Source organism: Fopius arisanus, unplaced genomic scaffold (assembly GCF_000806365.1).
Source record: "Fopius arisanus strain USDA-PBARC FA_bdor unplaced genomic scaffold, ASM80636v1 scaffold00071, whole genome shotgun sequence".
NCBI classification, from domain to species: Eukaryota; Metazoa; Arthropoda; class Insecta; order Hymenoptera; family Braconidae; genus Fopius; species Fopius arisanus.
Window position 1 is genome coordinate 197,809 of NW_011887810.1, and position 25,648 is coordinate 223,456.

The 25,648-nt window shown below is 36.0% G+C and overlaps 4 protein-coding genes across 12 annotated transcripts; 2 read left to right on the forward strand and 2 right to left on the reverse strand.

Moving 5' to 3' along the window:
- Positions 1-1,564: 1,564 nt before the first annotated feature.
- LOC105269618 (uncharacterized) lies at positions 1,565-6,003 on the forward strand. Its single transcript, XM_011310015.1, has 11 exons — positions 1,565-1,610; positions 1,695-2,025; positions 2,120-2,159; positions 2,195-2,259; positions 2,365-2,553; positions 2,684-2,846; positions 3,077-3,345; positions 3,663-3,895; positions 4,143-4,310; positions 4,375-4,656; positions 4,723-6,003. Exons 2-11 carry the CDS (start codon positions 1,747-1,749, stop codon positions 5,195-5,197), a joined length of 2,163 nt encoding a protein of 720 aa, XP_011308317.1. The 5' UTR covers positions 1,565-1,610; positions 1,695-1,746; the 3' UTR covers positions 5,198-6,003.
- egr (TNF superfamily member 12 eiger) lies at positions 5,891-8,469 on the reverse strand. The gene is made up of 4 exons (XM_011309938.1): positions 7,839-8,469; positions 7,148-7,564; positions 6,632-6,988; positions 5,891-6,246 (listed from the first exon to the last, which is right to left on the reverse strand). The coding sequence occupies exons 1-4, from the start codon at positions 8,220-8,222 to the stop codon at positions 6,016-6,018; spliced, it is 1,389 nt and encodes a 462-aa protein (XP_011308240.1). The 5' UTR covers positions 8,223-8,469; the 3' UTR covers positions 5,891-6,015.
- A 4,142-nt stretch (positions 8,470-12,611) lies between these two features.
- Positions 12,612-17,259, forward strand: LOC105269581 (uncharacterized). Of its 6 annotated transcripts, none has more exons than XM_011309944.1 (7): positions 12,612-12,873; positions 14,051-14,366; positions 14,996-15,353; positions 15,684-15,743; positions 16,092-16,213; positions 16,289-16,485; positions 16,710-17,259. In XM_011309944.1, the coding sequence occupies exons 2-7, from the start codon at positions 14,139-14,141 to the stop codon at positions 16,792-16,794; spliced, it is 1,050 nt and encodes a 349-aa protein (XP_011308246.1). In that variant the 5' UTR covers positions 12,612-12,873; positions 14,051-14,138; the 3' UTR covers positions 16,795-17,259. The 6 variants fall into 6 exon arrangements, with proteins under 6 accessions (XP_011308246.1, XP_011308249.1, XP_011308247.1 ...); XM_011309947.1 differs by lacking the exon at positions 12,612-12,873 and adding an exon at positions 13,429-13,877 and having other exon boundaries at positions 14,139-14,366; XM_011309945.1 differs by lacking the exon at positions 12,612-12,873 and adding an exon at positions 13,430-13,877.
- A 39-nt stretch (positions 17,260-17,298) lies between these two features.
- On the reverse strand, positions 17,299-24,676 carry LOC105269579 (serine/threonine-protein phosphatase 1 regulatory subunit 10). 4 transcript variants are annotated; one of them, XM_011309941.1, is made up of 10 exons: positions 24,443-24,666; positions 24,082-24,179; positions 23,545-23,676; positions 22,863-23,075; positions 22,477-22,692; positions 22,073-22,250; positions 21,657-21,759; positions 21,420-21,569; positions 20,684-20,725; positions 17,299-17,462 (listed from the first exon to the last, which is right to left on the reverse strand). In XM_011309941.1, exons 2-10 carry the CDS (start codon positions 24,174-24,176, stop codon positions 17,458-17,460), a joined length of 1,134 nt encoding a protein of 377 aa, XP_011308243.1. In that variant the 5' UTR covers positions 24,177-24,179; positions 24,443-24,666; the 3' UTR covers positions 17,299-17,457. The 4 variants fall into 4 exon arrangements, with proteins under 4 accessions (XP_011308243.1, XP_011308242.1, XP_011308241.1 ...); XM_011309940.1 differs by lacking the exon at positions 17,299-17,462 and adding an exon at positions 18,398-20,248 and having other exon boundaries at positions 22,869-23,075; positions 24,443-24,676; XM_011309939.1 differs by lacking the exon at positions 17,299-17,462 and adding an exon at positions 18,398-20,248 and having other exon boundaries at positions 24,443-24,667.
- Between the last annotated feature and the right edge of the window lie 972 nt (positions 24,677-25,648).

The window sequence follows — 25,648 nt, forward strand, 5'->3', positions numbered from 1 at the left end:
CAACCAACCAACCAACCAACCATATCAACCAACCAACCAACCAACCATATCAACCAACCAACCAGATCCAGAACCAATGTCGAATTTTTTCACAGATGAAAAATTATTTTTCTGCGCGCTTAGAGTGCTCAACGAGCATGCCAATGATCCAGCTTCGATCCCGGGCACCGGCGGTCAAAGTTTATAGCACTCTAATCTCAGACTTTTCCTGATAGTCCTGAAAAAAAGACGACTGTACCAGGACAAGTTTTGGTAAATGTGTAGAAAAGGGCCACCAAATAATATAAAACCAGGTTTTTGCCCTCGAATGAGGTTTTTCCCTTCAAAAAAAAAAACAAAAATCATATAGACCTGAAAGGGTATACCAGAAAGAAAAAGTTCATTTTTTTTTTGTTATTTTTTTTTATCAATTATTGAATGTTTTCGATCCATTCTACAAAAAGGAAAGTTCGTACCCTTCATAGATATGTTCTAGATGAAATATTGTTTGGAAAACAATGATTAAATATTATCACGTTGTTAATACACCAGATTTGACATGCATTTTCAAACTTTTCGTTCCTACATTCCCCGCACTCGATGCCAAATTAAAATGCACAAACTTCTCACAATAAAAACGGAATCTAGAGTCTAGAATAATTAAATTTATGATGATAAAGTCGAAGAGTGGAATCATCGAGGCCAAAATGAAGTTTATTTAATTCAGTCGCAATCCATCTTGAGAGCTGGAACTTCTAAAAAGCTAGCTGATGCAGCTGTCATACCGAACACTCTCACCAAAATTTATTCAACGCATGAAACTGAGGGTATTCTAGATTTTTTCCAAGAAAAGATTAAGAACAAATCTAGGGCTCAGTCCCAAGGAAGGACAATCCAAAAAATCGTTGACTTTTTAACAAAGAACTTGGTCTTTTCTCATCGAAATGGGAAAATTCAGATCAATAGAATCACTTGAATATCGAACAGATGTCCTTTGTTTACTGTCATTTGTCGTCATCAACATTTCGCTCGGTTGATTACGATAATAACGCATCATCATCGGATAACACCGACCCTCGGTGATTCATCAAGAGCCAGTGAATCATCGGTAGATATGAGCAAGTCGGGTTTTTCAGAACTAATACATGAATATTAAAAAAATGACATGTTTCGCTTTAGCCTCTAATTTTTGCACTACAAAAGAGGCTCTAATTTCAAGACAATAATTTTTGCGATTCTATACAAATTATTCTTCATTCGAAAAGTTTTCTTCAATATATTTTTCAATACAGTTTGAGAATCACGAGTAATTTTTATGGAATAGCGAAAACAATTATGGAATTTTGAATATAATTTTTTTGCGTTCAGGAAAATTATCTGGATCAGAGGGAATCGGAAGATCGGCAAATGATGGAACAGACTGATTTCGATACTCTTGTTATCAGTGTTAAAAATCTACACACGGTGATTTCACTATTGAAGGTTGAAGAATTGGATATTATCGTGTCCACGCTGACAGCTCTATCGAAATTCATTAGAAAATCGGTTGAAAATATCACTGTTCTTTTGCATTATGGGATTCTGGATGACGTTGTCTCCCTCGTTGGACACGAGGCTTCCATAATTCGAAGGTTTTTCTTTAAGAAGACTTAAAAAAAAATTATAAAATAGAATTCATTCGGTATTTGCCGATTTTAGAGGAAATCTTCCTGCAGGTTTGCCTCGGATCTTCTCGCTGGATTGACGGTATTAGAATCCACTCGAGCCATGATCTTAAATCATGAATCAGAGAAAAACCATCTCCATCGGTTTATTAATATTCTCCACAACGAGTCAGATCTCGCAGCCCAGGAAAATCTTTCAAAAATTCTTCGAAATTTCGCAGACGATATTTTTGCTAGCTACCAAATCCTGGAGAGTCCACATCTTAACAGTCTTCTGATTGGTCTCCAATCGGTGGATCCAGATGTGAGAGGAAATTGTCTTGAAATACTTGATAAATTGATGGCAAATCCCATCGCTGTTAACAGACTTTCCTCGTTGAAGGTTCGATCGAATTTTCGGTTAATTTAAAAATGTTTGAAACGATTTAAACCCCCACTGTCTTCCCAGGAATTTAATTTCGATTTATTTTATGAAGTGGACTTGGATGAGAGTGGGAGTGTCCCTGAGACATCTTTGTATCTCATAAAAAATTTTCTCATCCGGAGGGAAAACGAGAAAATCCATCGAGAGTTTCGTGATTCCGAGGGATTGGAGAAACTCCTGGAGATCTTCCGTGTGAGTAATGCGGAAAATTACAGAAACGCACAAATTAAAGTCCCGTAATTTATGCATGTATTTCTGGGGATCTCTAATTGTTCTTGTCGATTTTTTATTTCGTAGGATTATAACTGGGAGGATCTCCATCTTCCGGTTGTCGAGGTGCTGGTTGTCGCCACTGGAAATTACAAAACGGCCGAGTATTTCTGCTCTTTGATAAATTCCGAGGAAGTGTCAGAGCTGATGAATTTGAGAGATCCAATTGTCATGCAGTTGATGGCTAATCTATCAATGGTACCTGAATTCAAACGGGTAATTTATCCAACTGTAGATTTTTAAAGGTGTTCTACTCCATAAAAAATCGTCAGATCGTCCATAAAAGATCGTCAGAAAAAAATCCAAAAACGTCAATTTTGGCTATAGTATAACTGTATTATTGCAGATCCTCCAGGATTTTGGAGTAGTCCAGTTCATCTCGATGAACTTCGAGGGAGAATTAAATCCTGAAATAATCAATCCAATTAGCTCGATCATTGAAAATATCTGCCATTCGACAGCTGTGATGAACGAGTTGATAGAAATCAACGTGACAGGGCGATTAATTGGTACGAATTAAAATTAATTACAAATCACCTGAATTTTCTCATTTTCGGATCGACGACTCATTACAGAATTTTCCTCTAAATATTTCTTGTGAATTAAATCGTAGAATTTGCTGGAATTCGGTGCTGAATGTTCAGATTTTTATTAAAAATCCAAGCGTACTCCCGCATTTTCTAATTATATTTTCTAATTACATGTGATTATCATTACCATAATGAATGTTTCTCTCAAGAAATTCTCAAAGCAGAACACATCGACTGGCAGATGAAGGAGGACGCAATATTCGCTATCAAAGAGGTGATTTCCCGGAATCATAAAAACGGGCGATCGCTCATTTCCTCGAATGATCACTTGTCATTAATTGAAATCACCCAGAGAGATGTTCCAATGCATGTGAGACTTGGGCTTTTGAATGTTATAAATTCTCTGATCCTCAGGCCCAAATTCCGGAATTTTTTCGTCCACTCGGAGATCATAGAAATCCTCTCCAGATTTTTCAATGTAAAATTTTCTCTCTAGAATCTAGAGTCTAATCACTAAAGCGAGACAAATCGAATCCGATATTTTTATTAATTAACGACATATCTCGAGAACTATCACTTTAAGAGAGGAACACGTGAAGAACTTTTTTGAAGCTAATTAAATTTCCTTCGATGAAGGTCATTTGATATTTCGTCCGAAAATCGATAGTTCCCGAGATTTATCCGTTTTTAATTAAATTTTAAGATTCGACTTATCCCCTTTACTATTTTTCCACTCAATTTTATGATTATATTTTTTTAATTGGATGATTATTCCTTTTGAATGATTTTTTGAAGGAACAAGTGGCGGATGAACTCAAAATATGTACCGTATCAATTTTATCTCATCTTTTCATCGAAGAGGAAGCGAGAACGTTATGTCTGAAGACGAATTTTCTGGAAAGACTCTGTCAGCTGATCTGCACGGAACAGTCACTTCCTGTTCAATCATGTGCTGTTCAATTAATTCAACAATTGTGCTGCGATGAGATATTGATTGATGAGTTCGTTAGAATAGGATATCTAGATGCGTGAGTCTTGTAGCAGAAAGTATATATTTTCCTGAATACATAAAAAGATACATAAACCAAGTATTTTTTTTTATTAGAAAAATAATTTGAAGAAACATTTGTTTCCTCGATTTGTTCTAGATACTTCGATTTTGGAAAATACTTTTTTTTTTTGTTATGAAACCATTTTTAATGTTTAAACAAATATTCTCTGGATGATTTCGGGTTTTCTCCGCCTTTTTAATTCATTCTGCAATTTTTTATTGAGTTTGTTAAAGAATCGTCGGGTTATGCGAGATATAATTCCGTCGTGGGAGACGTGCCTCCAGACGATGCTGTCGGGGCACTTGCCTTTAAAATTTGCAGTCATGGGTCGTCTTTCATTGAATGACATCACTAAAAACGGATTCTACGTGGAGAAGAGACACTGTCACACGTGAATATCGGATTTAATAAAAAATTCATGCTGAAGGAATTTTACATATTTGATTTCCATCTAGGTTTCCCTCGCTGAAAGAACTGTTGGCGTCCAGGTGCAGTCCTATTCAATGTCTCTACACAGTTAATTTTTCGAATGAAAATATCTCTCGACTGATCTCCGGTGGAAGTGATAGCTCTTTGTACTGGACTGATGCCTTCGAGGACAATGACAGTAATAGAATTTGCTCCTCGATTTCCCTCACTTGTGCTGAAAGATTTGGACAGCTCTCGCCTGATCCTCTGCTGTGCCAAAGTCTCAATATGTTCCTGCGAATTCTTCGGACGAGTGAAGAAACCGAAATGTAATAATATTTCTAAGTCAAGGACAACTTTTGTCATGTGTTCTAACAATAAAATGATCTCTACAGATCTTTCGTTGATGATGAAGATGCGATAGACATCAGCAGAATTGAATCGAGGGCGAAATTGCTGGGAAAATTTGTCGCTCACAAATTGTCTGATGTGAATGAATCGGGTGAGTGCATGTCGGATAAATTGAAAAATCATCTCCAAGAGCTGCGAGAGACTCTGGAGACCAGTATAATTCCTATCGGGACATTGCGATTCGGTTCATATCTGGAGAGAGCTGTGCTGTTTAAAATTATCGGGGACAGAATTGGTCTGCCTGTAGCCCTGGTTCGTGGAGAGTACGGAAAATCCTGGGTGGAGGTGCCTCTTCCTCAGTGTCATAAGGAATCCTCTAGGAATCATCTGCCAAGGAGATTGCTAAGACCTAATTACATCGTGGATTTGATGGATAATCCTGGGGATATCATTCACGTCGACAGTAATCGAGCTCGACAATATTATGAATATCAACCACTTGGTAAAAATGTGGACTAAACCAAATTTCAACTTGAAAAATAAAAATTTGGAAATTCCGAGAATTTTCCTCTTCATTGCCTTCAAGAAAGTGTTATGAAAATATTTTTGGAAATTCGGATGATTATCTTTTCCGCCCAAATTTCAGCCAATAGAATTGCACCATTCGATGAAGCTACTCGGTATCATACTGAGTATTTTTCGAATATTTTGTCTCTTACCGATATATATGAGATAAAAAACTGTTGGATCGTGTCAACCGCTGATTAGAATTAACAGATTGAATTTAATTGTGCCATTCATTGAGTGAAATATCTTTTCCCGTCTTTTAAAATCTCTTTTTTTAGTTGAAACATTTTTTCTCATTTTTTAAATACAGAGTTCGCCTCATGGTGCCATTCCATCGGCTGAAATTTGACTGAAAAAAATAATCCCCCGAATAAGACTGGAGTTTCGAAATTAATCGGACATTTCCCTCTAGGCCCCGTGTAAACAAACGAGTTTATCAAGTGTTCCGATTTAAAAAATCACAAGCGCAAAGGGCGAGTGTTTTTTTCTGGAAAACGACCGTTCATTTTTTTCAACGAGCCTATCGGAAAATATCCGATAATTTCAAAGCTCTAATGTTATTATAAGTGAATAGATATTCTAGAATTTCTAGAAATATTATTTTTCCAGCAGTAGAAATGCGTTCAAAAAATAAACAAAAAGAACTTCTTCACTACATAATCACATAATTAATAGCATTACAATAGATACAACAAATTTCGTCACTAAAAACAATACTCGTATCAAAATTAGTAGAAAGATCATAAATAAAGGTAGAATTAATCGTACAACTATAGAACTGGTGTAGTTTGTGGATGCAACGAGCTGTTGTGTTTGTTTTGATTTTGGGTTTGTCTATTATCACCTAGTTTAACGAGACCGAAGAAACTTTTATCGGGTTGGAACAGGGTATATCTCGCAGGGCCAACTTCTTTCAAAACAATACGATCGCTCGATAACAGATAAGTCACTTGAGATGAGAAGCACGATCTACTTTTGTGGCCATTCCCAGGGCTGTAGACCTATGAAAAAAAAAATAATAAAATGTACTCAAATAATTGGTTGGAATATTGAAATAAATATTATCCGAGATATTTAGTTGAATCTGACAATTAATTGAGCCAATTATGGCCGAATATTGAACCAACACTGTGCCAACCTTGCACCAACCTTACACCAGCATTGCACGAACATTGCACCAACATTGCACCAACATTGGAGTAACTTTGTAGCAAGAAAGCAATAATAATAAATGATGATGCAAAATGAACACTACATTGTAAATCACAACTGCTCATTAATTCGTTAATGGAACAATGAAAAAATGGAACATTATTGATTATTGATGATCATTTATCGTTTTAATTTCCCCGATTTTTTTCGCTTTAATGAAAGACGGATACAAACCATGCACTGTAGAATTGGTCGCCCATTGACGAGCAAATGGAATCCATTCTCATCATGCTCGTCTAGGTAATGAATCTGGGCATAAACGAGATAGAGCCCAGTCTCATGAACAGTTAATCTTCCATCTGTGGCTAGAGAGAAATACCGATTCATTCCAAGATCATCCATCCAATCGCTGCTCCTCCAAGCCTTGAAGATGCCCTCGTTGTGCCTGGCACGACCGTTCCCCGTGTGCTCGTCATCACCTTGGAAAAGGGTGCTGTCAGCACCATAATGTGCAGCAAATATCTGACGGGATGGACGGATGTGTCTGCGAGACTTGCCCCTCGTCTCCAGGGATTTCTTCAGATCGTGCTTCTGGAGGTAACACCAAAAAAATGTCAACTCAATTTTATTTCTATTCGATATCGACTTGAACTATTGATTATCTATATATTATTATCAAAAATATGGACAGACTTTTTTGTAGGATAATTTAATCGACTGCAAAAAAACTTTTTCAACATTTTACTTCACCTTTTGCTGCATCCTGAGACGTCTGTCATCGTGATATTTCTTGGAAAACATCACACCACCAGGATTTGCCCTTGTCGATTGTCTGTTCGTATCATCCTGGAGACTTGGTGATCCAGACCGGCGAAATGCTTCACTATTCAAAAAATTCGGCGGTTCTTCCGTTATGAATCGTTTGATCTTGGCGTGTTGTTCCTTGGACTCGTCTTCACCAGTCTCTCCAGGTTCAGGATGACTCCATAAAATTGTTTCATCTCCCGCAATTGGTACCGATCGTGATGTTACCGCAGATTGACTCCTCATTGATGACGTTGTTTCATAATCGTTTTCGTAATTATTCGAATTTGCGTCGTAGTCGTCGTAATTGGAGTTGTAATCGTCGAGATCTGTGTCATTGAAATCATCTTCGTCGGGGTACAACTGATGATTGAATTAATTAATGAATTGAATATTAAAACGATTGGTTTATAATAGGTAATTATTGCTAAATTAATATCTCTAAATATTCCAATTAAAATTGTGATCTGCTATCGAAATGACTATCATGAGTAAACGATAATAATTTCACTCAATTAATAATAACAATTCTTTTAAATTTTATTGTGTATTTTCGTAAATTCGAAACATGAGAGTAAATTTTTCTGTCAATTATTACTCGAAAGAAAGGAAATAATTGGTAATAATTGATAATCACCTGTTGCTCGAAGGCTCTGATTTCCTCCAGAAGATTCTCCTCGTAGATCCTCTGCTTGAGGTTCTGGAGATCGGCTTTGATCGTTTCAATATCCCTCGCATTATTCACTATCTTTTTAATCTTAATCGCCTCAAACGCGAGACACACAATTGCAAGACAAATTGCCAACAAACTCAACAGCATCTGGCGATTTATTTTTAAACATTTAGACGTTTTCCTGGTGATACCTTGCTCAATGTCCGATTGGGAAACATTAAGATTTTCTCGTGAAAAATTTAAAAAAGCGCGAGTCGAGTCATCACTTGGGGATACTTTCTCATTTCTTTGACCCTTGACCCGAACTTTTCGGTCAATACCCGGTATTACTGAGGTCATTTTGTCCATTGTCTGGGGTAATATACCGCTTGTGAAAATTTGTCGCACTTTTTTAATCAATCGATCGATACGATCGGTTCGATCACAGGCATCTGGGGTGATGGGACTTTAGTTTTCAGGATTATCTTCGCATTTGGATTATTTTTATTTAGTTATTTCACATTTTTGGGGGGAGCAATTATTTCAGGTCACATGATTTTTTTATTGAAATCGGATGAGTACGTTCTGCCGGCGACGCGGACGAGTGTCGACTGATCCCGGGATGATTTCACTATTTAGTCTTCAGTCTCGGATAGTCTTTTACCATCTCTCCCCACGGAACACGAAAATCCATGCTGACGTATCATTACCAGCGGAAAAATTTTATTGAATTTATCCCATCCACCAGGACACTTCCGGGAATTTTTCTAGGATTAGACTTTTCGGAATTTCCTCTGGAATTCCATCCGACACTTTCTCCTCGAATTTCGAGCAATTTTCGCAGTAATTATCTCTAATAGCATGAACAATCCGCATTGAAAATTTTATTTTGGTAAATTATCTAGTGAAAATTCATTAAACAGTCAATCATTGGACTTCTGGTTCTTAGGAATGTTCAAGGAATTCCTATCTATTGGAATTCCGTTCTTACAGGAAAATGCATGATACGGTAGATTATGCAGACAAATAAATCAATCATCAATTCTGAAAAGAATAAAAAACCATCAGTTTTTAATACACAGTATTGATTTCTAAACTGATTGTAAATTGAAACCAATTTCGTGACTTTTTCTAGCTTTAACTATTTAATTTCTCTAAAAAAAATTGATAAAAAAAAGAGAGATTCTGTTAAAATGTTTTGTGGGACCCGCCCCTTCTGTAGTAGTCCTGTAGTCCCCACAAATGTCTTCATTTGCGTCAGGTATTTCCACATTATCGTAATGGATTTTCCGGGTTTTATCAGCAAAGTTAAATCAGCTAATTAGAGAAGTCATGGAGGAGTGGGAGTTTTGGTATAACGTATGGAAGAAAAAATAAAAGTTGATGGAAAAGAAAATATTGTTTTTGCAGCTAATTAATTTAAGTAAAAGTTTTCAGATCGATTAACATTCAACAAATGGACAATTAGGCGTGTGTAATTGGGTTGTTATATTTTTTTTTGTAATTATGTAGATAAAATAGAGAATAATTTTGGGATTTTGTGGAGATATTGCAGAGTGCAATTGTGGAGACATGATGAGAGATATTGATGATGTGACTGGTGGAATACTTGACTTTGAAGCGAAATTAGGATTTCCTGGAATAAGGCCAGTTGCCTCTCGCCCACATACATAAGTTTATTAAATACGTTGAGTATAATTAGGCATGCTATGTACTCGAATAACTCGTGAATGATGTCAGATGATCGTATCACATTCTCAATTCTCACCACGTATTTTTAGGAGAAATAAATCACGGCGGATTGAATTGCATTATCAACATTTTGTTATCGATTAATTGTTTCGGGGATTACTGTGAATGAGTACAACTTTTCGTTGACGAGGCGTGTCAAGTTGTATTCGAAGAAGTTTTTTTTACCGTGAGAGTTTCTCGGTTAAATAAGTTCCGGACCGAGAGACTTGATCTCCATTTGTGGTGGCATTTTAGTTTCAGTTTTGTCGGGGTATCTTGGAAACTAATGAGTTTACGAGAAAGTGCATTCGGGCTTTTTTGAAGATCAGGGCATTTTGGAGGAAAAATGGTTATGAGATTTTTGTGTAAATTTATTGGATTATGAGATATTAAGAAAATACTCGTGTTTTTTCTTGGTCTTAGTAAAACTAAAGCCCAAGAATTAAGGCAGAATGCTTTTCGTAATAACTCGAAAACTGTTGAATTTAGGAAAAAATGTTATGGAACTTTTTTCAAGCTCGGAAAATGCCCAACAAAAAATGATTATGAATTTTTTTTGTAAATTCATTAGTTTCTGAGATATTACGCATATATTCCAATTATTTTTTTTCACAGATCCGGATAAAACGAGAGGAATCTGGAAAATTGAGGCAGAGTATTTTGGAAATAACGCGGAATCTATTGGATTTGGAGAAAAATGTTTCGGGGATTTTTTTAAGCTGAGAAAATTTCCAACAAAACATTCTCATACATTTTTTTTGTACACCCATTAGCTTGCGACGTTTCGCCGAAAGATTGTCTTCAGAATTTATCTCATTCCACTTCACTAGTGAATTTCCTTGGCTAATCCACTTTAGGTTTATTCCGTTGGAATCGAATAAACTTCCGTAATTATCTCACATTATCAGAGGACAGCTGCAAGGCTGATGACTCAACTCGCGAAATATTTCTTTTGTTCGTTCCTTCTCGAAATGCACTTTCATAATTCCTCACTCCATTTTCTATCCCTGAAAATCACAGGTATCTCGTATTACCCATGACTCGATTAATCCAAAAAAATCCTAATTACAACTCCCAGTCTACTGGTTTTATAAAAAACTCATCTACAAAACCTCGAGTACGAATCGTAATTTCAACATTAATTTTGTGTCTTCCTGCAGCAATTGTAGTTTATTTTAATTGCAACTTCATTTTAATTCGCCCCAATTTTTGTTTTTATTTAGGAATTAGTTAAATAAATTGGAGTCCAATCCGGGATTTTCGTCCTGTGGTGACCCGGAATTGTCGATTTTTTTTTCAGGTTTCCAACTTTTGAAATAAACAATTAAATATTCCGTCCTTGGGAAACGAGTTTTGTGGATACATTAGAGGGACTCCTTCTGAAATCTGAAATGACCCACTTTTTAGTACCTCAGAGGATATAATAGAAGCTTGCCTTCCCGAAAGAAATGGAAGAATTAATGAAAAATAATAAAAGGGAAAAAATAATGACCAAAATCTTATGCAAAGCTCCATATAGTTTTTCAAAATGAATTTTCTTCGGGCAACGGGAATTACAAGTACAATTGCAAAAACAAAATAGATGAAAATGAAAACAGAAAATGTTTTGAATTATTTGTATTGAATTATTTTTAATATTAATCGACTCTTCACTATCAATTCCTCCGACTCCTCTATTTCATCTGCAGCGTACGATCAAGAGGATCTATAAATACTAGAAAATGCGCGGTATGTTTCGCGTTATTCCTTTCCCAAAGAATCTAAAATTAAAGAGAATTCAAATAAAAAAATTACCGCCAAACAGATGCAAGTGCAGCTTGCACATGGCGAAATAATCGCAATGCACTCACAACATCTGAGTGATAGTATCGGGAATATTTCAAAAATATTTCTAAAATATTATTATTTTTTAAAAACTCTAAAAAGTGTTTAAGCCGTACAGCTGGAAATAAATAAATTGCATTTTTTTGAAAATACTGTGAGAAATAATAATAAACTCGAGAAAAATCACGTCGGATGATTAATTAACTCCAGAGGCTGAGAAGTTAATTAAATAAAATGTTAGACGCTGAGAGAAAATTATGTTTCAGGAATTATACTTTATCAGTCGTAATTTCAATGTTGATTTATTTTTCAGAAGATTTTCCATTCTTTAAGTCAAAGTTGTAGAATTTTTATATTTTAGATTTTATATTTGTTTAGATCAGATTGTTCGGTTTAGGCGAGATGTTTAGAATTAGATTCGCTAAATATAATGGCATTAACAATACTATTTATTATTCTCAATATTTGGTGATTGGAATCCATCAATATATAATTAATTGACAATTCAGGAGTGATTTCTAAATTAAAAAAACACAGGAATATTTGATTTCTTACACAAACAATTGTAAATTTTGAATTTGATAACTCCATTGATTCCACTGACTATTAAAAACTCTAAAGCTGCCCTTAAAATTTCAAGTAAAAAGCTGTAATTTTTAACAACAAAACTCTTCATCGACGAATTACATAATTCAATAAAATGATCCAGGAATTTTCAATTTTCAGATCGAATGGAAAAATCCCGCAGTAATTTCCCTGGACCTTCACTCCATTAGAAAATTCACTTAATTTCCCACGAAAATCCAATCCTCTCAAATTTTCTAGACAAATAATAAATTACATGAATATTTCAATTGAAATTGAATTAAAAGTCATGCAATCAGGAAACTCAGATGCCTAAAAATTTCAAGAAATTATCATTTACATTTAGCAATTAGCTAATTGATGAAAAATTGTAGTGATTGTGAAATTGAATGGAGAAGGAAAGGGGTGGATAATGCCGGGAGGGGGTGAATGGAGCCGGGAGGGGGTGGATGGACCAGGAGGGGCGGGTGGGGCGGGTGGTGGCGGGATAAATCGGCGAAGGGAGAGGAAAGAGGGATATCGATGATCTAGGGATCTAGGGATTTGTGGGCGAGAGGCGTTGGCAGAGGGAATACACCAAACAACAAAGAGGCATTTTACATCTCGTACAAGTGGGGAGAAGCCGAAGCTGTGCAACTGGTGAGACCTTTGGTAAAATTGTACGATAGTTTGAGGGGAAAAAAAAACCGGGCGCACGGGTAAACAAAAGAGATGGACCGTCTTCAGAGCGACGACAACCTGAAATAAGTGAGAAACCGTTGGGATCCTCTGCCTTTCTTCTCAACTCGATAATTCATCGATTTATTCCAAGAGGATACAACTGGAGAGGAATATCAATTTCTCTTTCTGCCAGTTGGAGCGTCCACGATGGCACTACAAGGTCTGTTTTTTTTTTATTATTTATTTATATCAATAATTCAATTATTTAGATCGAAGACTCATGATTTATCTGGCAATTATTTTAATTGCGGGAACACAGTTGGCAATTTTTATGTGAACAGACCACGCTTTTTTTATTATTCTGGAGTTTTTTTATGTTATTTCATTTATTTATGTCAATAATACAATTATTTATATGGAAGAGTCATATTATAGAAGGGAATTATTATTGAAATTGCGAGGATACAGTTGGAAATTTTCAGTTTTTCATTGTTCTGCAGCTTTTTTGAGTATTTTTTAATTTTTTAAATTTATTCATATCAATAATTGAACGATTTATATGAAAAAGTCATAATTGATCTGGAAATTATGGTTAGAATTATCGAAATACATTTCCATTTAACAAGAATTATAATATAGAATTCATTACCAATAATTATTAATATCAATTTTTATGAATTAATAAAACTGAAATATTCTGGTTTCACTGATTTTTCAAAAGATTGTTTGTACCTCTAAATTGCAATTCACATTTATCCGAATTCTCGAAATTTATCGGTTTTACGATAATTAAATTATTTAATTAATTACGTTAATTTTCCTAAGATTTCCAACCTTTCACTGCAATTAGCCCCGAAATTTCGCCAAAACTATTGATAGTTTATGAAAAATCCAAGTCTTCCAGAGTCTGTCAAGAAAAAAAAATTGAATCCAATGATGTGCAATCGTGAATTTTCGATATTTCCAAAAACCGGTGAAATCTCCTTGTGCCATCCCACTGCACCACTCATTCATATCTCCAACATTGCTCCGCATTCCCAGAAATCCACGAACAACAACTCCTCCCTTCCCCGTTGCAATTCAAATTTCAAGTAATCTGCTGCAATTCCGGCCAAATGTAATCAGATCCCCTGAAATACTGAGTCGCACTCCACCTCTACTCCAAGTATTTCCCCTCCGGAATGCAGTTGAACGATATTGCCGCTTGATTTTATACCCTCGAGTGTATGTACACGTGAACGAATGGACTAAACACTTTCCAGTTGCCGCTTTATCCCCGAGGTGAACACACCTCGAACCCCTCCCACTCCCTCCAAAATTCTGCTATTTTAAAAGTGATAAACAAAACAAAAAAATCTGTCGTACCAAAAAAATTGGGAAAATGGTGTTTTTTTCAGATTCCCACAGCGGATAATCCTACCAGGAAGTGATAACATCGATTCCATAAGTGATAACGATTTGTTATTTTTTTTTGTCGTTGGAAAGATGGAGAAAAAAATGAGGAGAGAGACGTCGATTAGGATCGCCGATACCGTGGATAATACATCGGGGAAAGTGTTTGAGTACAATGTAAACATGAGTGTCTCCTTATCGAACAGCAAGAGATCAAAGATTTTCCAAAGAACCCAGAGTTTAGTTATTGTTTTAATGACTGTTGCATTTTTTTTTATATTTTCACAACTGAAGAGGGAGGTACGGGTCTTGGAAGCACAGGTGAGGCAATATTCTTTACGCATTGCACATTTTTCATTCATTTATTTATATGTTGTTAATTCTCACTCGTGAAATCACTTCTGTCATTAAATTTTCAATCTATTATAATAACTCCGTCACAATACTGTTTTTGAATGATGTTTTATTCCAAAAATATTATGTGCTCATTGCATTCGATTATAGAAGAAAAATCCTGAAATTATGAAAGTTTTTCTGATTTCTCTGAAAAGTTGTCAATTTTTTGGTATTTCGAATTAATTCAGAATGCCAATGTTTATCAACAAAATTCCAGTAAAGTAATTCTAAAATTTTAAAAATCAACAACTTCTACTCAAAACAAGTGCCTCAAAGTTTTCCGGAATTTATAACGAAGAAAGATACGAGAAATATTTGCCAAAATTTTCAACAATCCAGCAAAAACCCCGGGTATTAGATCACTGATGTGACACACTATCCTAAATAGTCTCTCCAGTGTCACCATAAGGCACGTTCTGATTCAAAAATCTCATCATGACGTGATATATCAGATATCCCGAGAAACAAAGCCTCAGAAGAAAGTAGATTAACAAACAAAAATAGTTACCAGCTGTCATCAAATATGATTATCAGTGACAACGGATTTCTTTCAGATGAATTCAATGAATTCGAACCTTGTGATTCTCATGTTGAGATACGAAAGGTTGAACAGGATAAATCGGTGGAGCTATCGAAACCCTCTGATTCATGTGGAATCCCCGAAGCTCATCAACGAAGATTCTAATGAAAGTGAAGATGATGAAGACAATCTCTCGAGTAAGGGATTATTTCAACCGAGCAGAATCGAGAGATCGGTTGTCATGGTTGACAGGAGTAATTTAACTGACGTTACGAGTGACAATCAGACACTTTGGAGTGATGCACGTGGGGGAAGATCTAAGAGGGAGGAGGTCAGAGGTAAACAACGAAGAAAGATCAAACGGAGGCCTAAACGCAGTCGCAGGCGATTGGGTACACTTGGACGATTATTGTTATTAAATATCATGATCGATTGATTATTGGGTTGCATTAATCCTTCATCAAATCAAACATGTGAATTGAAGAAAATATTCACCACCATCAATTCAATCCATGAAAAATTATTAATGAAATATTTCGTCAAAACGTTCAATGGAAAATGAAAATTCTATTTTGATCTTCAATTATCGTGTTCATAAGTGAGAGAATTATTGCAAAGTCCCAATTGATGTGACTAACGACTCGAGGCGTTTGCTTGCTTGACTAATCAATTAGTTATCGATCAATTGTTTCAGTCTCGAATGTTTGGTTTTTTTATTGAAGGACCGTTGGTGGCTACATTCGTCGGTGCTGTGCCTGAGCAACACGTCACAGATACAGGTAGTTGTACTTGAAAAGTATTAGAAATCAATAATTTATTTTGTTATTTACTTCTCGAATGGAATTTAATGAAGATAATCATCCCTGAATCAATCCAGAAATATACAATTCATTCAGATTGCGTTCAACAAAAACACCTGAAGTATCAATTTTAATTAGTACTAACTGGGAGAAAAAAAAATAGAAGAGTTGAGTAATAATGAAGACAAACAGAGAATCGATTTGGAAGTGAATAGCAAAATTATTCACACCAATAATATAATAATGATGACCAGTAATATAACAATGGAATTATCGTTTTGACATTGTCCTCTCCTTCTGGATAATAAAATTCATCTTGAAATCCTTCAGTCTACATCGGTCCTTGGGTGAAACGCAACGAGACTCGATATGGCTTCAATAAATTCCATCTGGTCGAGGACAAAAGATCCATTGAAGTAACTGCCAATGGACTGTACATGATCTCAGCTCAAGTGAGTAAGAAGCTATCATTCACCTTTGTCCTATCAATTCCGTTGATTCGGTGAGAAAAACCTGTGGCTTGACAGATATATTACTACGGGGAAAAAACTCATTACTCTTACTGGATTCTACTGAGTTCCGAGGGCTCATCGACAACGCGGAAAGTTATAAAATGTGCAACTGTATCAGCTGTTTCTGCCACTGAGGCTTCTTGCTACACTAGTGTTATTCTGCCTCTCAGGAGAGGGGACAGGCTGCACATACAGCAACAGGAACGTAATCGGTAATTTATTTTATTATTACTTGAATGATCAATGAGATAATCGAGTGGGGGGTCGAAACAGAGAATTTTCAGTGAAATCATTCCAGTCTTGCTCGATATCTCTTGAGAAAATCAATCGATTGGAATAAATCTGTTGAATTACAATCTTCCAATCTGGAGATATTTATGATTGCGTAAATGCATTTTTTATAAATTCATTGTAATTAATTGAATTTTCTATTTAGGCTCATTAATTTGAGGGAGGGGCACAGTTACGTTCAGGTGACATTACTATCCAGCGATCAGCAAAAGAGACGATTGACCACATGATATCAACTAGTCCTTCATCGCCATAAGCATCTCGTTATTTTTTATGTTTAAGCGATTTATCTTTTGTAATTAGGGAAGTATGAGACGAGGATTGTCTCGATCAATAGCTGAACGATTTCGAACAGAAAATGCACAAGTTCTTCCGGAGTATTTACCCCTTCATTTGTAAATTCTAATTAACGTACAATTATCCCTGAAATCGACTCGTTCATCTATTGATCAGATCACCTCAAAGATTTCTGTGGTTGTCAGCCATAATGATTCAGCTGCATTGTGATTACCTCACCATAAACGAGAAAACATCAGTCATTTTTTAATTGTAATTTTTAATATCTCCTTACGACAATAACTCAAGTATTAAGACTGTCATGAGCACAGAAGAATGGGTCGAACAACTTCTACGTCATATATTTCATTGAAATAATAACAAAACAGTTGACAAATAAAGGCATTTTTACCGTTCAATCTTTATTTTCGTTAACTGAATGACTTATAATTCACCATTACTCATCATCATATTCTCCATGGTTTCGATACGTTCTCCTGGTGAAAATGTATCAATTATTGTACATTCGAGGCTGAACTGCTGGTCTTTTGGTAAAGCCATGCACCAGTCATGTGATCGCAGGCTCTCAAGTCCTCTTGAACGAGTCAATGGCGTTTTTATCCTAGAGAAAAATCAAATCTTTAGTTTCACGCATTTTATTTCAAATCAGAGTGAATTATCCAGTGACCAAACGAATCCAATAACTCAAATACTGGATAATTCCAGGCAAAAGGCAATTCCTTAAATTCCAAATATTTTTTTTTTTTCCATCAAACGATTGATCCACTGGACAAGTTCGTTCACAGGACGATTCACCCCATAAATAAATCGTATGAAATACTCATAGAATTAAAATTAGAGAGCTCTTGAAATCTAGAGAATTATTAAGAGACAGCAGGATAAAAGCCCCTCGGCAACGTTCAACATCTTAGATACGAAACCATATATTTTTTTGTCGTCTGAAAGCCTTGAATAAATTGTCAATGATGGCGATTTTGAAATTGCACCGAAACATCCTGAGATATTGACGTTTGCAGAGGAACCGTTTCACCTCGTCCTTCGAAATCAATTTATCTATTTTCTCATTCTCTTGACTGATTTTTCCTATCTACCTATCGAATGGAAATCTCGTGTTTCGCACGTACCAAATAGTCAGTATAGCATACTTTTTTTTTTAATCGTTATTGATCAATTTTTGTGTTCATTGTCGCTCAACAGTTTCTGCGTTGAATTTCACGTTAAAATAAATCTATCTCTCATGACCATGCTTTCATCAGTAAATGAATAATCATCAATAATGAGTTAATGAGACCTGTGCGAAACTCAATGAGTTTCAAGAACAAGGAATTCCATTGGTTTCTTCAGATTTGTAATTTTGGTTGAACTGTTCAAGTGCATTAGGCTTTCTTGGCTTTTTTTATTTAATTATCTTACAACTATCTTATCTTGTGGTTTTCATGAATTGATCACAAACAAATTACGGATATATATTGATTTATTGGTTTACTCACCTGATTAAATCGGTCACCGTAGTTTCTTATTTTGCATTTTCTTATGTAATTAAGAAGTTCAGCATTTTACTTTACTGTATTTGTTTGTTTGTTCTTTCTTTTGGATTTTTTTCTCTTTTCACTCGGTTTCATTGGTTTATTCGTCTCTTTTCGTATTCGATCATTCCATTTTGGCTTTTTATATTTGATTTTTATCCTTCATTTCCAATAAGGCAAGTCTTATATTGGCTTTTTATTTAAAAGGGGAATCACATGAAATTGGAGAAGCCTGCGATTTCAATATTACTGTCATCGGGTTGTCAAATTTTCAAAGGAATTCTCTTCTGTCATCAGGGGAGAGTCAGTGGAGGCAATTATTTCTTTAAATTAATCAGTCATAGGTAAAAGTAAAAGGAATCATTTAAAGCAGTAAAATTTGTGTCCTTATCATTCTGAAAATGTGGTTTTGGGCTTAAAAATGAGATCAAGTCATTTTTCATGACAATCACTTCGAAATGGCAGTATTTCTCCATCCCAAAATGATCTCCCCTCACCAAAATCACAGTAAAAAAATGAAATAAAAACAATGAAATTCATAATGGAAATGTGATGTCCATCAGTGGATGATTGTGGACAACGATATCTTAGTTTTCTTTATCAAGTGCAGAATACCTACGTTCTCTCATTAATTCTCTCATAAATTACTTGCCACTGTTTAACGAGACGCCATTATAGCCCCCATTATTGCGTTGCTCTCAGTCTAATGGATTTCGCTGGTTTCCTATTCGGCAGTTTAGCTGGTTTAGCATGAATTAATAATCATCTCAATTCCATTCATTATAGTGGTCAATGATTTTTTTCACTCTTGTGCAAAGGGGTGAGGAGGCAATGAAAAAAGGGGAAATTGTTCTTCTTATGTTCTGCTGATGATTTCTTTATCGTCATCTTATCTTCATATTTTTTTCAGCTGTCATTTCATTCTCGTCATACACATGTTCTAAATTGAATTATCTTCGAATTAAATTTAAGAAAAATGATGCATCGACACATGAATTTCCTCCTTCATTGTCAGGAAAATTCAATAAATCATACATAAAAGGCGATATTTTTGATACTTAATCGTGAGTGTTTTTCTCATGTAATTGTCAAGTGTCTTTCATTACCTACGAAAAACAAAATAATCGTCATTTGTACATGGTTTTCATCCACAATAAAATCATACCTCGGCACTCAAAATAATCTAGTTACCCTAGCACTTAAAGAAATTTGTTGATATTCTTCAATTCAATCAATCGCTGTTCTAATGAGTGGTGACTATTTAAAACGTAAAGAGAAATATTTAAAAAAAAACAACTAAAGATGATGATGATTCAGTAAATTTTCATTCTTAAAATGATTTTCTCCATGAAAATGATTATGTTCATTCACAATTAATACATATCCATCTAAATTCATTTTATACAATTTTCGGTGTTTTTATTTCAGTTCAGAGAATAAAAAGGCTGACACAAGAAGTTCATTCTTATGACAATTAAACTGTCAATGCAAGACTTAATTATAAAACACTCTCGTTATTGTTCATGGTTTTTTATGTTTGTGGTTCTATTTATATCTCGAGCCTATTTTCTGCCTAAGGTTTTGAAAATTTCCAGGTGACAATTATCGAGATAAATATTCTACTTGTTGCAGTTGAAAATTAATTCTAAATGTAATAATCTTTGTCACTGGCAATTCGTCAGGTGTTTCGAACGATTAATCAGTAATAATTAGTAAAAAATCAGTGTTCTAAATTTGAAAGTTCAATATTTTCAAAGTGATGAATTCAATATTTATTCTTTCTCCTGCTAGTTTATATTTTTTTAATTTTTATATTAATAGTGTCGCTGGGACTGGGTGTATTCGTAACCAGCACTGCCACCTGCGAACATTAGCCTCTCTGGTAATTCATCTCATTGACTTCCGAATAATTCTTCAAGTCTCATTTTCAACATTTCGACTTATTATTTCAGCAGTTGTGCATTTATTGGAGGTCTCATCGATCCTTTACAAGTCGAATTTATAAATCAAAATTCTACGATCCTACGGATTATTTTCTCATCGAGACAGAACAAAAGTTGGCAAAACAAAATATACAGTGAGATTTTAAAAAGTTATTGTCCCATGAGTTTATGAATTTTCTCACTGGGTTCTCCCCTTCGCTCTCTGGATTTTCAGATTTTTTTTTTTCAATCTCCGTCAAATATTTCTGATTGCGTACTTAATTTAATATTATGGGTTCGAAAATTTGTACCGATACTAGTTTAGGTTTCTCGCTTCATTCAATAGTATTGGCTTTCAACTGCCTGGTACTTACCGTAATCTTGTTTTCCGTAACCACCATCTTGAGTCGAATAATCTGAAAAAGCAATCAACAAATTATTACCTAATCAACTGATTAACAGGCGACATAGAATGCACCATTAAAATGTAGGAGAACAGCGAGTAAAGACTCCTTGCTCCACAGAAAAATCATTGATAAATTAAAATTTAATTTCTCCTTCATTGAACTTTTTCATGAAGCAAGTGATTCCTTTTTCTCTGAGTTTAAGACTGTTAATTACTTTGTTCTCGATGTAGAGGGATTGTGGGAGAAAATTCAAGAGACATTTTCTGCAACTGAAATTTTAAATAAATAATACTGTACCATACAATGAACAATTATTCTGTCAATTGCTCTGTAAACTAGTGTTATTATATAAAAATAGAAATAATATTACGACATAATATATAATTAAAAAAATAATCAATATAAATTTGCGAATACATTTGAAGTTTCTTTTCTTTTTAAATTATCGAGATCTACTGCACACTCCGTGCGCCGAATTTCAATTTGGCGGTGCGAATTGACCAATGAGAATACGTCCTACGCGTTTCGAAATATTTCGACTCCGGCAAACTTCATTTTTGTGTTTCAACTTTCAACTTTCATAATAAGGATCTTATGAGTTTACGGAGCAAATGTCTGATAAGTGGGCGGAATTAGACAATTTAGAGGAAGAGGAGTGAGGATTGAGAGGAAACAATAATACTAAATAATTCTAGGGACTAACCGTAGCCGTGTGTCGTGTAACCACCGCTTCGGCCTGTCATAACGCTGGGATTGCAAGACTGATCGTCATAAGGATTTCCAGGGGGGTAACCACCGCCACCATCATCACCACCACCGAGTGCAGGAGCAACTGCTTCCTGTTGGTAATTCACTGTCCAACCCACACATTAATATCAATTCTATTGAGTCCTCACTTCACAGACATGCAAGTTCCAAAAGAAATAAACAGTAATTTTACCTTGTGGTGGTGCCTTTCCATAATTGTAAGGGTCTGCATTGAATCCACCAGCTGCTGGCGCCTGAACGTATCTGTTATCTGCTGGTGCCTGAGCGGCGTATCCCTGTTACAATAATTAAGAATTTTTAGTATTTCTCAGAAATTAATTTGAATTTATAAAAAATATCTCCCCATTTGCAATGAATTTGGTGAATCGAAATTACTTAAAGGCAACTTGGCTACGATAATTTATTTACATTGATTTACTTCTTAATTAATTAGATAATTCGTTTTTCTACCAATTATTGTAACAGCAGGGGTCTTTTTGAAAGATCATAAAAATGTAAAAAAAGGAAAGGAGCCTAACGATAATATATTAGCAACTCTTCAAGCACTGCGACAAATTCATCGACCACACCATAATTATCATTAGTTACCGCGGCTTGTGTGTAATCCGATGGTTGCTGATAACTGTCGTAGCTCTGATATGTTGTCTGTTGATAACCACCCTGGAGTGGTCCATATCCAGTGTTGCCGCCACCTGGTGCCCCATATCCGGTCACCTGGGGCTGCTGAGGTTGGCTGTATCCGTTCCCAGGACCTCCATATCCCTGACTGACATATGACGATAAATTAATTGAGCTCAATGAATTAATTAACAAGAGAGTAACCAGCCGACTTTTCATTAGACTTTTTCATATTTCTTAGACTTCAAGATATTTCTCTAAAAATTACTTCTACTTTTTATGCAGAAAAATAGAATTCTTACGTTCATAATTGTTTACTAATTGATTGAATCACTTGATTGAACGAACAGATATTTGTCAAGAAAAATAATTACTTGGCGGGCTGTGTGGCATATCCATTAGCGGGTTGCTGTGGGGGTGGTTCGTATCTGGGGCGTTTTGGTGGTCCACCAACGCCTGGAGGTCTTCCTCGTTTCATTGGTCCACCTCGACCTCCACGATCACTGCCTCCTCCTCGTCCACCTCGATCACCGAATGATCCTGGACCCCCACGACCCATTCCACCTCGTGGAGCGCCTCTCGAAAATCCTCTGAGAAAATATTTATAATTCATGGAAAGACATTCAGCGTTGAAAATAGAAAATTTGAGAAGACGAACGTGAAAATGAGAAGAAAAATCATCACCCTCGAGGATGAGAAATATTTTAGTGATCTTCCGCGGTATAAATTTTGTAATACGAAGATAAAAAAAATAGCTCACCCATACCCGGAGCCTCGTCCCCCTCTGTCTGATCCACTTCCACGTCCACGGAATCCTCCACCTCGACTGTCACTCCTGGAGAAGTCACCACGTCCTCGCCCCCTGAATCCCCCTGGACCTCCTCTGGATCCACCTCTCATGGGTCCACCCATACCTGGTGGTGGAGGAGGACCACCACCTGGACCTCCAGCTAATCCAGGCTCTGGAGGGCCTCTAAAAATCATAAATTCATGAAAAATAACTCTTGGCAAATGAATTCATCAACAGAGGTAGAGAATACCAAGTCGACTTCTTCTGGACTTCACTTTTCGGAGAATATCACCCAATCTAAGAAAGATAGGGAATTTTTTTATAGCACAGATTTTGTGGAGTGGAATGAGATCTCTAGATGAGGCTTTAACAAATAGTATTTTTCACGCCTAGGACGGAAAAAGGGAATCTGACGATTGCGACTTTATAGTCCGAGTCGGAGACGAGGATTATAACGCGCATGAGTCAGAATCACTTTTTTCGCCGTGGCTATGATGCTATTTTATGTCATTGTGGCCGAATACGCGTTTTTATCCAAGCGAAGCGAGGTTAGAAACGCGTTTTACCGGCCGCAATGACATAAAATTTTGATAGCCCTCTTAGATTCGGAGATATTTGTTATTAATTATGAAAGCTCGTGAGTCAGTCTTACCCGGGTGGATAGTGTCCACCTCTGCCTCGTCCTGGGGGCCCCCCACGTCCGCGCATACCTGGGGGACTGCCTCTCATGGGCCCAGGGCCTCCACAACGACCTCTCATTATCCCACCTCGTACTGGGCCACCCCTTCAGGTTTAATTAGAAATATTTAGTTAATTATCTGGAGATATTTGATTTCATCATTCAAAAAAAATTATTAAATGAAAATTATTATATTAATTTAATTGATATTGCTATTATTTTATTCATAATCATATAATGGAGTCGATTTTTTTTATTCAAAAAATGCTATTAAATTTTAATTCTTATCATATTACAGGTACACGGCAATTTCCAGGAAATTAAATTCAACGATTACTTTTCCAAAAAAATCGATTTGATTGATATTCTCCAATAAATCGTACAATACCCCAGAAAATTTGAATTCTCCCATCGAAATGACAAATACAGACAGTAAAGCTTTTCGGAATAATCATAACTTCCCCTTAAAAGAAGTGTTAAAAACTCATTTTTTTAAAATTGATAACTCACCTTCCCCTATCTGCGAAGCCCCCACGACCCCTCATGGGTCCGCCAGGACCCCCTCGACCCCTGAAACCACCGCGACCGGGAGGTGCACCGTCCATTCTCTACAATCCAAAAAAAAGAAACAGAATTACACCATTATCCGATCCCTTGCCCGCAGGAATTTCCCTCGTGCATGACCAGACCCCCGATATTCTCCCCTGGAGATGCAAATTCATCGATAAAATCCAGTATCAAAGAGGTTAATTCAGAAAACCCCTCGTACCGCCAACCAAAAATTCCGAAACTACTCATCAGACAGTGAATATTCGGGAAATCCAACACAAGTGGGAGTTGATTTGAGATTGGAGAGTGTTTCGGTACTTACTTTAATGCAAATTTCTCAATTTCTTTTTTAATAATCCCTCGAAGTGATGTGAAGTCGGTGCACACATATAAACACACTGAATAATTACGAAGGAGAGGGGAAAATGGACGCCGGTTTGAGATTTGAGTCGGCGTTGCGTCTCGTTCCCGAATGCACCGGTGCGCACCCCCTCTGCGCATAGAATTGTAACATCCTCCGCCATATTCGATAAAACCCGGAAGTTCCGTCTCCCGGGAAATTCGAACCAGTATATTTTCGCCTGTAGGAGAGAGGAGGATAAAATTATGGCTTCAGCTAAAACTCATTCCTCAATAATTTTTGATACTTAAATGACTAGCCCTTACCCTCAAAAGCCTCCACCTAAATTTATGCAATGCATTGACAAAACGAAAATTTTGGGAGGTAGGTGGGTAAAATGGGCTTTCCTCCCTCTTACGATTTTTTTTCCCAATGGTCTCGAATTGATTCGTCGAACCGAAAAAACAACTAATTTCTGCTTCATGCAAATAATTTTTAAGTATGTATCAATTAAATTTAGTATACAGAGTAAAAACTCCGTGTTAATTAATTAAATGTGGAATTTAAACACTCATCAACTCATCAATTAGTACTAAAAAGATCAGGACGTAAATTAAAAATTTTTGTGAAATTTCCTCAAATTTTCATGATAAAAAAAATGATTAGCAATTTAATGATATATTATATTACATATTGACGCACGTTTTTTTAACGCGTTTTTCACTGAATGTTATCTAATTTTTTAAATGAAAATGTACTTTGTGTGAAATGTAAGAACTAGGGCAATTAAAAAATCAATTCCCCATTGGACCCTCACAGATGTCTCCGCAATCGTGAATGACTTTAAAATCCGCAATTCGCAAAATCCGCGGTGAAAATGCCCACCCCCCACCTCAACGAATCCCCTCATCCGATCCCATTCAATCCCCAATTATTGGATTTCCCCCGATTCATTGATCGTCTCCAAATCATCGCCTCCCAAAATCCCTACGAAAATCCGCACCATTGCGACCCGCGTACTCGACAATTTCTAAAAGTAACTCATCGCCTCCGTCGTCACGATCTAGTTTATAGCTGCCATTACTAAAATAAAATAGGGATTACATTCCCCGCCCGTTGCATCTGCAATCCCCAATAGTCGATTAAACAATCGACTGTAATGCACCCCATCACCACCCCCTCAATTGT